Source organism: Chinchilla lanigera, unplaced genomic scaffold (assembly GCF_000276665.1).
Source record: "Chinchilla lanigera isolate Chin_1 unplaced genomic scaffold, ChiLan1.0 scaffold00014, whole genome shotgun sequence".
Classification (NCBI taxonomy): domain Eukaryota; kingdom Metazoa; phylum Chordata; class Mammalia; order Rodentia; family Chinchillidae; genus Chinchilla; species Chinchilla lanigera.
The window spans coordinates 13618725-13630806 of record NW_004955415.1 but is presented as its reverse complement, the minus strand read 5'-3'; the positions used below and the strand labels follow the sequence as shown (position 1 = coordinate 13630806).

Genomic DNA, 12082 nt, shown 5'->3' with positions numbered 1-12082 from the left:
CTGGCCTCCAACTCACAGCAGTCTTCCTGCCTCAGCTTCCTGAGTGCTGGGATTACAGGCGTGGGCTACTACACCCTGCTGAACTCAGGGCTTTCGCACTGAGCTATCTCCCCTGCTCCTTTTATTTTTTATTTTGAGACGTGGCCTTACTCTGTCTCTAAATTGACCAGGCTGGGCTGAAACTTTTGATTTTTTTGCCTCAGTCTCCCAGAGTGCTGGGATTACAGGTATGTAGCACCACACCCAGATAGCATATGGGATTTAAAATATGTCTTACAATCTTCACCTTTTGTCTGGAGTGTTTAGTCCATTTGCATTTATTTTGATTCCTGATACATCTTTATTTATCAGCTTACATGCAGTATATATGTTGTGCTGTTTTTCTTCCTTTCCCTTTTCCTTTCTCTTGGAGACTCTTATTAACCTAGGATCACTCTAAATTTAAATTTGCATTTGAGTTTTTGGAATCAGGAGAGTTTAGGTGCTTGGTGTGAGGACTGCCTTGTGGATATGGCTTTTCATGGGGGACCTTTCCTCTACTTTCTGCTAAGGTCAAGAGGTAAATGTCCCTTGCTACATGGGAAGTTTATTTCTTAAAGTTTCTTAGAGAGCAAGAGGAGCTTGGTGCCCCACCTTTGGAGGGCTGGATATATACTTCAGAGCGTGTCTGCAGTGACTGTTGAGGGTCACCGACAGAGTGGATGCTGTTGGTACCCTGCCCAGATCCTCTTGCTGGCGTGTCTGCCCCCAGTTCTGTGAGTACACAAGTCAGAGGGAAACCAGGTGTTGCCCTTGCTCTTCACCAAAAGTGTGTAGCTGGGTCATATGTGATTCTGTGTACTATGGAGCTCTGTGGAGACTCATCAACTAGGGTACTATCAGGAAGACACAGTCATAGTTCTTTGGATAGATTGTTGAGTAGATGCTCTGGTTCAAATCACTCATACAAGAGTTGAGGGAAGGAAAGAAAGGAGGAGTGGTCCTTCATGCTTGATGGCCTTGTAGGGTGAAGGGTGAAGTTTTAAGGTGGAATGAGCTAGAAACTGCGAGTACAGTCCTTTCACCTCTAGTAACTAAGAGCTCGATTTCTGTGAAGAGCTCCATCGTGCACAGACTCACAGGAGATGCAGGGACACAGTGGTGAAGAAGATCGAGGGTGATACCTGGTCTCCCTCTGACTTGTGTATTCGCGGAGATAATGACTTTCAGTCCATTTCCTAACAGTATGTCTCACCTATAAGCCACAGCGCAGGAACATCTGTTTCCTCTTGGCTATGTTTCTGCTCGTATCCTTAGCTCAGCAGAAATTTCCTATTGCCTGAGGTTCTGGCAGCTGCTATTAACTAATCCTCTGGTGGATTTTTCTTCTTACCTCCACCCCAAGCACTTTAAAGTTTTTCTGCAATCACTTGGAAATACATCTACAAATTCTTTGATAATTCTCCATTCAAGAGGTAATGTCTCGCTGGGTATGGTGACACACGCCTATAATCCCAGCACTTGGGAGGCTGAGGCAGGAAGATTGCTATTGAGTTCAAGGCCAGCCTGGACTACATAGAGAGTTCAGGGCCAGCTTGAACTACAAAGTGAGAACTTGTCTCAAGCCCCCAGCCTGCTCAAAAAAAGAAAAAAAAAGAGGTGATGCCTAATTCCCTTTCCTTTTGAGTGTGAACTAGACTTAGTGACTCCATTCTATGACTAAAAAAATGGTAGAACTGATGCTAGTATGTATCTTTTTTTTTTTTTTTTTTTTCTTTTTGAGACAAGGTCTCGCTATGCAGTTCAGACTGGCCTTGAGCTTACTTTGTAGCCCAGGCTGGCTTTAACCTTGCAACGATCCTCCTGCCTTAGCCTCTTGAGTGCTGGGATTACAGGCGTGAGCCACCATGCCCAGCGATGCTAGTACTTCTGAGACTGGGTCAGAAAAGACACTGGCTTGCATCTTGCTCTCCTTGAGTTACTTGCTCTGGGGGGAAACCAGCTGCCTTGTTTGAGGACATCCAAGCAGGTCTTAACATTTGTTAAATGAAATGGAGTCATTCTTGTCATACCCCCACTACAATAGAGTTGAGAGGACAAGAGAAGGGAAAGGAAACACTTATTTCATGGATGCCTGCTCTGGAGAGTCTCACAGAATCAGTCCAGTGAAATAGCCTGCCTTAGTTTTAAAACTGTTTTTACTTAGCAGCTGATGACAGAACTGCCAGTCATGACTGTAAGTCCAGCTTTACACAGTAATGGCTGCCTTTGCCCTTCAGGGTTTGCCAGCTCCTGCAAGAACCAAAAGTGCGAAAGAGCTTTCACAATAAATTGCATAGATCTTTCTGTCCTTATAAAACCCTCCACTCTTTCCTTCCAGACATACAGCAGGCCACTCTGGCTTGCATGTTGTGTGTGTCCCGGACTGTAATCCTGTTCTGCCTTTCTTCCCACATAAAATTTCCCTTAGTGGAGATTTGCCTCCATATTTTAGTTTCACATAGCCCTATGGAGAAGTGCATAGAGAGAGTAACCAAGGTCTGTCAGTCAACTAGGACTTGAAACCTGCCAGTAGTCACATGTGAGAACCATTGTGGGAATGTCTCTTTCAGCCCCTGACCAACCTGCTAAAGACTGTAGCTGGGCTGGAAATTTGCCTATGATATCCAGAACCAGAACTGTATATCTAAACCACTCCCAAATCCTTGACCCACAGAAACTATAATAGTAATAAATATCCATTTTTTACCAGCCTGGGCTACAAAGTGAGCTCTAGGCCAGCCTGAACTGCATAATGAGACCCTGTCTCAAGAAGACAAAAAAAATCCATTTTTTAAGCTATCAGGTTTGGCAAGTGCAAGGTTGTGAGTTCGATCCCTGGTACCGCAAAAAAAAAAAAAAAAAGCTATCAGGTTTGGGGGCTGATTTTTTTTTTTTTTTTCTTTTGTACCAGGAATCAAACTCAGAACCCTGTGCTTGCCAGGCAGGCGTTGTGCCACTGAGCTATATCCCTGGCCTGGGCTGATTTGTTATACAGCAAGAGATAACAAATATATCCCCTCACATAAAATCATGCTTTGTCAAACAGGTGATTTATTTGTATTTGTAGCAGGTGTTTACTTGTACTGGTAACTATTAGAATAATGACTAGGAGTTTGATGGTTGAGGAAGGTACCTCACTCTTGTTCCCTTCCACAGGGGCTGACAGCCCAGGCAAGGTGACATGGAAAGCCAGGTGTTGGCATGGCAGCTGACCTTGGGGCTTCCAGTGCTGACTGGTTGGGTTAGCCTGGATTCCAGTGTTGAGGTCTCTGGTCAGTAAGCTTGTGGCAGGGTGTTCTCTCCTAGAAGAAGGGACCTAACACAGGTAATGCTGGATTTGGTGGCTGCCTGTGGGTCACATCACCACATGCATCGTCTTTAGCCTGGCCTGGAGATGGACTGATTTTTCCTGATTCTCCTAGTCATAGGGCCCCATTCTCACTCCACTGCAGGTTGCATGTGAAGTTTTAGCTCTGGATTAAGGGCAAGGAATAGTGGGAACTTGGAAAATATTTTAATAGTATATATACTTATGAAATCTGTGTAAAATCTCCATCTCTTCATAGGGATTTGCCTGACCTCCAGGGTGTGGGAAATTCCCCTGAGAACTTTTGGGGACCTGGTAGGGTTATCAGTAGAGGAGTCTGGCTAAGTGAGGGAGAAGACTCCCTTTAGAACACTCAGAGACATGGAGTGAGATGGTCCTTTGGTTCTAAAGTCACACAGCTCACCTGTGTCAGGGAGCACAGAGTAGATGAAAGGAAGGAGCTGTCTGCAAGATACCTGGGGCTGGGCTGGGGATATAGCTCAGCAGCACAGGGCCTGCCTGACAAGCACAAGGTCCTGAGTTTGATTCCTGGTACCCCAAACAAAAGATACCTGGGGCTATTGGAGAGTCTTAGACTGTGACTCCCACCATGCCATAAGCCTTTGCCCCTGCTGGTACAGCTTTCTTAATAGTCTGGCCTCCCTGATTGAATGCCTACCAGGAGACTCTTCATAGAACCATGATGTGTCACCAGAGAAAGGCTCTGCATTGTACCCTCTGAAAAATTTTCTTTCTTTCTTTTTTTTTGTCTTTTTGAGACAGAGTTTCGCTGTGCAATTCAGGCTGGCCTTAAACTCACTTTGTAGTCCAGGCTGGTCTCAACTCCCAATGATCCTCCTGCCTCAGCCTCCCGAGCTCTGGGGTTACAGGCATGTGCCACCATGCCCACCTGAAAAACTTTCAAACCATCCATCGCACTTTTTGTGTTTATTGGCACCAGCTTTCCTCAGGCTAGGTGCTGGGGTTATTGCTAGTCTTCTTACTCACCATGACTGGATTTTGGATCATTTACCTTTATTTTCATTTTTGCCTTGGACCTTTTGTTTAAGCCACTTCACCTCCTTTGGGTAGATGTGGTGGTCAGAAACATAGGCCCTTCTACATCTTCCTCCAAGTTAGTGGAGCAGCAGAAATTTGAGTCCTAATATGTGCACTGTGAAAAAAGTCTATGAGGGCAGTCATGGTCCCATCCCTCCTCCCCAAGTCTTTTTTTTTTTTTTTGGTTTCTTGGTATTTTTTTCCGGTACTGGGAATCGAACTCATGACCTTGTGCTTGCCAGGCAGGCGCTGTGCTGCTGAGCTAAATACCCAGCCCCTCCTCCCCAAGTCTTGAATCCAGGCAGTTCACTAGAGGGTGAGGTCCAGAGGTGCCCAAACAAAGCTTTTGGGAAGGACAGTGCAAGGAAGGCTCCAGTTCCTCTAAAGGTAGGAGAAGGCATTGTCCTCCTCTTGGTTGCCACCAAGAGCCTGAGACTAAGCACAGTTCCTATGTGAAGTGAGAAGAGAGAGAATATGCATGTGTGTGTGATTGGAAAGAGGACATCAGTTTGGGAATATGGGAAAGGGTGGGCCCAAGCATCAGCCCCCAGGCTGGGGCTCCTTTGAGCCCAGCGGTCAGTGGGGAGGCCTCTGAGTGCTCTTTCTAGAGGCTGACTTCCAGGGATGAGTCTGAGACTGGGGTTTTCCAGAATCAGGTGTGACTTCCGGAGGCTGAGACCCAGGAAGGTGCTGGGAGGCAGGCAGCAGGGTCCCGCTGGCAGGACTGGAGGCTCCGGTGTCCCGCGCCTTCTTTTCCAGGGCCTGGCTTTGGCTAGCAGAATGAGATGTGGGCTCTGGAAAACAAAGACAAGAATGTGGAGGTAGGAAATTTTGTTAGCCTGAATTAGAACAGCTTCCTAGAGCTGCCCTGTGCTCTATGTAGATTTTATTCCCATTTGGTGGTGTTAGAGAGGTCAGGTTACCTTCTGGGGCTTGGGGCCACACTGGTATCTGCATAAACAGATCTGTTGGAGGAGTGTGGTCTGCTGGCTGGAGAGCTAGATTTTCAATACTCTAGCCTTAGGCTAGAGCTCATACCCTAGGTCTTCTAGGGTATGAAATAGGGACAGAAGAACAGCAGCCTCCCAGAGTGATTGCTGGGTCAGATCTGACATGGAAGGGAAGATGTTGTGCAGGTTTTGGAATCACGTTATCCAGCGCTTACCTGCTTATCTCCGCCCCTTCCCCTAACTCTGAGTTAAGGACAGGGATTGGCCTGCTCATCACCAAACCCAGCTTCTGTTCTTTTGAGACACAGAAATGGACTACATGTCCCTTGTGGGTGGGTGTGCCTGTGACAGAATCATGGCATTAGATGGGTACCACTTCCAAGTGTGTCCTCTGGGCTCTTCCCCTCGCAGCAGCTCCCCTGCAGGCAGAGCCCTGGGGTGGGAGGAGTCAGGGTCCCCACATGTCTACTGTGGTCATCAACTGGGAACATTTAATTTGGCTGAGATCGGGTGCATTCAGGGTGGTATGGCCATAGACTTAATTTGGACTTTATGCTGAGTGAGATGCCAACTTTTACTGTGTTTAGGCCATTAGCCATTTTGGGCCTGTTGCAGCTGCTGGAATCATTCTAGCTAATACTTAAAAAATAATAAAGAATAAATTAAAAGGCAATTGCTAAGAAATTGGAACACTTATAAATAAAATTTTTCTGATTCCTAAAATATCAGTCCTTTCTTGTGCATCGCCTTCAATTCTCACATCCAAGGCCAGCATAACTACATACTGACACCGTTTAGAACAGAGACAGCCAGGCATGGTGGTGTACACCTGTAATCCCAGCACTCAGGAGGCTGAGGCGGGAGGATCTTTGCAAGTTTGAGACCAGCCTGGGCTACAAAGTGAGTTGAAGGCCAGCCTGGACTTCATAGTGAGATCCTGTCTCAAAAAGACAAACAAGACAAAACAAAAAAACTCAGACACAATCCTAGGAAAATAGCGTCACTTCAGAGATGGTCTCTTTCAGCTTGCCCTTTCTTTATGCTCAAGTTGGAGCTAGTCTACTCTGATTACTCTCCTTCAAAGCCTTGTGACACTCTTCAAAGCCCTGTGACACTGTTTTACTTCAGAACTTTTTTTGTTTTTCCTGAGACTGGGTTTTAGTAGTTTAGGCTGACCTTGAACTCATGGTGATCCTCCTGCCTCAGTATCTGAGCGCTGGGATTACAGGTGTGCGTCACCAAGCCCAGGAACATTTTATGTGATCTTTTCTCACCCTTTTAGTCTTGATATTCTAGTGCTTCTCTTTTTTACAGAACACAAACTACTTCCACTAGCTGGGATCCATTGGTTTGTCCTCTGTGTTAGGAATTCTGTTAATCATTGTACCTGCACAGTACCCCTTCTCCTCACCGTCCTATGGGGCGGGTGCTGTGATTGCTTCATATTGACTGCCCACCTTCATCCAGCTATAATTGTCCGTATTGTGATTTCAACCTCAAATCAGTCTGATTTCACATTGTACACTCTATGCCTTTCCAGGTAGACAGCATTGTCAAGGGAAAGAATTTACCTGCGTGGGTGATTTGCAGCGGGGTGGCAGTTTTGGAGCTGCTTTTAGATGTGTCCTCTGAATCTCTGTCTGCGGCTCTGTTTTTGACAGATTTGTGGCTCTTCTCAACTTCTCGGAGCTGCAGGAGAAAATGAACTGCTGGTTCTGGCCAGGGACGTGGGCGTCTGAGGCTCAGAACTCTGATGGTGAGAATCGAGAGCAGGGCCGCGTTTTCAGTTCTTGCTGATTACCTTCAACCGTCGGTTATTGTTCCTCACAACTAATTGGAGAGCACACCCCAGGCCCCAGATCTGCACAACATTCAGAGGAACAGCTCTCCCTCCATTTTGATGGTTTTCTATATCTGGGCAGAAGCCCAGTGAAGTTAACAGAAGGAATTATGGTGGGAAAACAGCAGCAAGACAGATTAAATTAGTTCCAGGAAAGACAGATCAGAAGCAAAGAGGACAGGGCTTGGAGAAGGCAAGTGTGACCTTTCGAGGGTGTGTGTTGTTGAGAGAGAGCGGTCAGAAGTGAAGGTGTCAGCTGGGATGTTGTGGGAGGCTGCCCCTGGGCCAATCAGGAGACCTGTTAGGCTCCGGGGCACATAGCAGTATGTTTTGACAATATTTCTTTTATTTTAAAATTTATTATTAGCATCATCATCATCCTTATTATTCTTACTGCTGCTGTTTTCCAGTACTGGGAATTGAACCCAGAGCCTTTGCACTGAGCACATTCCAAGTATTTTTTATTTTGAGACAAGGTCTCACTAAGTTGTTCTGTTTCTCAGGTTGGGCTTGAACTTGTAAACTCCCTGCATCAGACTCCTGGAGTGCTGGGATTATAGGTATGTCCTACCATGTCCGACTTGACAGTATTTCTTCTAATATTTATACTATTAATTTTTTGGAGGAGCCTGGTGGTGGTTGAATCTAGAGTCTCATGAATGCTAAGCATGTGCTCCACCAATGAGTTCCATTTTCAGCCCCTTAGAAGTTTTAATCTGTATACATTTTTGTGGATATTAGATTTATTATGTATGAGCCTTGGTTGAACCCCTTGACTTTCTCCTTTTCTTTAGCCACCTCTTAAAAATTGTCCTTATTGTTACGTACCCTCAAATAGTCTCATAAAGGCATATCTCATAAAGGCATAAAGGTTGAATCTCACAAGGATACTTCGTAGAATACATGTACTTTTGAGCTCGGTTTAGAAGAAAACCATTGAGATAATACAGTGGGATCACAGAGAAAATTAGAAACAAAACAAAGCAAAGCACAGCACCCAAAATCATGACATTTTCTCACCCTTCAAGATGAAACTCCTGATAAACTTACTGCTTGGATTTTCTTCCTCAGCTGGGCATTGGCTCTGGAGAGACTTTTGGAAACTGAGTTCAGGTAGTAGATCGCCAGGCTGCAAGAGAAAAGCAGGCCTCCTATGTGCTGGGATGTTGGAAAATGATAAGAGCTGTGTGCCTATGCTGGGGAACCAAAGTTGGGTTCCTGGGACAAGAGTGGAGGCTTTGCCTCCGGGCAGGATGGAGGCGATTCTGCCATCCCTGTTCTTTTTTCAATATGGGGAGGGCCCTGAACCTCCCTGCTTCTCTGTTTTATTGAGTGCAGCTATGGTGTGCACATCTCTAGCTCTCAGAGTGCTCAGTAAAAGTTGGCAAAAGGAACCACTCCTCTTCTGGGAAGTCTGAAGAAATGGGAGAATGGCAGGGTTTCTCCTCTGCAGAAGTTTCATGGGCACCCATTCTGTGCTTGGCTCTGGGTAATACAGGTGACTTAATGTTTACAGAGCAGTACCCTGGGATTCACAGAGGTTAAATAGCTTGTCTAAATTCAACAGTCTTTAAGTCTGGAGAGAAGATAGACAGATGCTAAGTGATCTCGGAGTTTGCTGGGAGACGCAACCGCAGATGCCCTGACAGTCGTCTGCCCAGGTTGCACTGGAATGCCTGGTTCTGGCCTTGTAATTTTGAGCCCAGGTGCCATTGACTGACTAGGTAATTCGTGTCCTTTGAGGCTGCAGCCTGGGCTTCCCTCCTACAGGACCAATGAGCAGGGCTGCGATGTGGACTGTACCATCTGGGAGGGGAGGGGACACAAGAGCCAAAAATCCGCCTAGGTTGGCAGCAGCACCACCTGTTGCCTGCACTTTTTTGGGTCCATACTTCGTCACTTTCCCCAGGATTTCATGTCTTAGCTGCTTCTTCTTGGGTCTTCTGAGGCTCCCTTTCTGGGCTAGGCCATCTATAGCTAAAGAAGAGATGTCAGATTGTCTCTAAGGCAAAGTGTAGGTCTGAAGCTGTTGCTTGGGCCTCTCAAAACAGCTCGGGACTGTGGGAGAGGGGAGAAGGGAAAGCAGGTGACAGGACCAATATTTGTTTCATAGCCTCTACTCTGTGCCAGTCCTCTCCATCTTCTCAGATGGCCCATTGAATAGAGTGAAATTAGAGGTCAGAGAGGTGATTTGTCTCGCTCAAGATCACACGCCCAACAAATGGCAGCTAAAATGCTTGAGGGTGGCTGTCTTCTCTCTAAGGTTGTTTCCAGATTTAGCGTTTCTCCTCACTGCCTGCAAGAGTCAGGTTTGGTGTCTGGGTTCCTTGATTTCCTCAGGTCACAAGGCAGACCGTGCAGTCACTGTCATGTCATCTCTGTCATACCAGGATTAGAAACAGAGAGATTTGAAATCAAGGATGCAAAATGACACGCACGTCTTTGCAGTTGGCGATGGCAGTTGGGGCAGACCGTAAACATGGGTGTCACATGAATGGATGAACAAGTGAAAGGATTCTGCATCTGTGTCCTTGGGTGCTGGCATCCCCCCAAGTCTGTATTCCCTCCAGAAAGCTGGAGTAGGTGAGCAAAGAGGGGTCCTTCCTGTGGGAGTAGAGTTTCAGTTCCCTTCCAGGCCAGCAGCCCTGCAGGAGAAGCCATGGAAGTGACCACAGGCTCAGGGAAGGCTGGCTCATGGACCATCCTGAGTTGAAGGGGGCTCTGATGAGGGGCAGCAGAGAATATTTGAGAATTTATAGAGACAAAGAGACATGACTAAATGACAAAAAGATGATGCTCAGAGGAAAGATTTTAACAAAATCTTTACAGACTCTGCAAGGCTAAAGTTCAACCCAGATATCAGCAAAAATGCCACAGGAAGAACCTCTGAAAATTCTCTCCTCCATGAAAGCAATGAGGACACTGGCAAGAATGATTGGAATCAATTGTTTTCAGAACTTGAAAGTTAACCACAGGTTTTCAGTGTCTTGTCAAGGAAAACAGCTGAATCTTAGTAAGAACAGTGAGCTTTGCAAGATTTAAGTAGCCTTACTCCCCCTCTCCCACTCAGTTTCGCAGTAAGTTTGAAAACCAACAGTCCAAAATCACAGTGAAAACCAGGATCTCAGCAGTCAGTGGAGAAGGAGGAATGGGGTTAAAGCTCTTTCAAATCCTGATTCCCAAATAATTGCCATTATTTGATTTATCCAGTGGTTCCTTGGGAGATGCCATTCCTAAAGCATTCTTTATTTGATCAGATTCAGATCCCCTCCAGTGTGAACAGCATTTTCTCTGAGAGTATTTGTCAGTCACGATAGGAGGCCATTGCTGAATAATATGGCTGTATGAGGTATTGAATAAAAGCTGGGGAAAATAATACTTGGAATACCAAAATGATTGGTTTTGAGGTCCACGCAGGGATTAGTGGAGCTACTTCTGAGTCTGTTTTGGGTGGGTCATGGAGGTGTGGCCTTGGGGGTCTATATCTGGTCCCTCACCCCTTTCTCTGGCACAGTCCCCTGCTCTGCTTCCCAGGTCACCATGAACTGAGTACCTTTGCTCACCACTTCCTTTCCCCATGGTGTTTCTGCCTTGGGGCCAGGCAGCCATGGACTAAAACCGTGAGGCAAATTAAATCTCCCTCCCTTTAAATTGTGGGTGTCAGGTATTGTATCCAGTCATGAGAAAGCTAATACAACAGAGTAGTTAATAAGAAAAAGCTTAAAAGGAGAAGTTAGAAAAGGTGATGTACAATTGGTGCTTTTTAAAGCTTTGAAACACGCCTGGGAATCTAGAGGGCCATGTGCATAATGTTTAATGCTCTACGTTTCCATGGTTGTTCACGCATCCAAGGAAGACTTGAGAAGGCTCTAACCTCCCCTTTTGGGCTAACTTTGAACTGCTGCTTAAGCAGAGCTAAGGTAGCATTGTAAGTTGCTTGGTTGAATATTGCAGTCATATATTTATACAGAGCCACTTGGCAAATACCAGAAGACTTCTTGGCACTAGGCATATGAGGAAATGTCTTTTAAAAATCATTAGCTGTTCATTAGTTTAATTATGTTCACTTGTTAGCTGTGTTCAGTTAGTTTAGTGGTCTGCTAGTGGCCACACAAAAGGAAGAATGCATAGTTTATAGAAGTAGTTTAGAAAAGCCCTTAAACAAACCAGTAACAATAAACAACCGTGACTATGAACCCTGGGAAAGGAATAGAATCTAATTTCTGGAACTGTCATATATTATTTGGAATGTCCAGTTTCTGACATGAAACATACAGCATCCAAAGAAAACAGGAAGTATGGTCCATACACAGAGGAAAAAGTAGTAGAAATCATCCCTGAGGGAGTCTAGGTGTTCTATTTACTGAGAAAAAAATAAATCAATTATGTTAAATGTATTCAATGAACGATGTCTAAAAAACTAAAATAAAGTATGAAAATGAGATTTTATCAAATAAAAATCAATAAAGAGACAGACATAATAAATAAAAGAACCAAATAGAAATTCTGGAGTTAAATTACAATAGCTAAAATGAAAAAAATTTTAGAGCTGCTCAACAGTGTATTCAAGTTGATAGAAGAAGGAATAAATGAATTTGAAGACAGATCAATCAAGATTATCTAGCCTGAGGAGCAGAAAGAAAAAAGAATGAGGTAGGCTGGTGTGGTGGTGCATGCCTGTAGTCCTAGCACTTGGGAAACTGAGGCAGGAGGATCGTTGCAAGTTTGAGACCAGCTGGGGCTACAAAGTGAGCTCAGGTTTGAGACCAGCCTGAACTGCATAGCAAGACCCTGTCTCAAAAAAGACCAAAAAAAGAAAAGAAAAAAAAAAAAAGAATGAGGTAAATAATAAAGGCTGTGGGACATCAAGATGTGCCTGTTGGGAATCCCAGGAGAGAGGGAGAG

General features: G+C 45.2%; 1 protein-coding gene across 1 annotated transcript in view; it reads right to left on the bottom strand.

Moving 5' to 3' along the window:
* Positions 1-4681: 4681 nt before the first annotated feature.
* Tmc2 (transmembrane channel-like 2) overlaps positions 4682-12082 on the bottom strand; it is an 80860-nt gene continuing 73459 nt past the window's right edge. The window contains exons 17-19 of the mRNA XM_005380756.2: positions 8228-8306; positions 6909-7026; positions 4682-5181 (exon numbers count right to left, since the gene is read on the bottom strand). Of these exons, the coding sequence (XP_005380813.1) occupies positions 4964-5181; positions 6909-7026; positions 8228-8306 (415 nt within the window). The 3' untranslated portion in view covers positions 4682-4963. The remainder of the gene's footprint in view (positions 5182-6908; positions 7027-8227; positions 8307-12082) is intronic.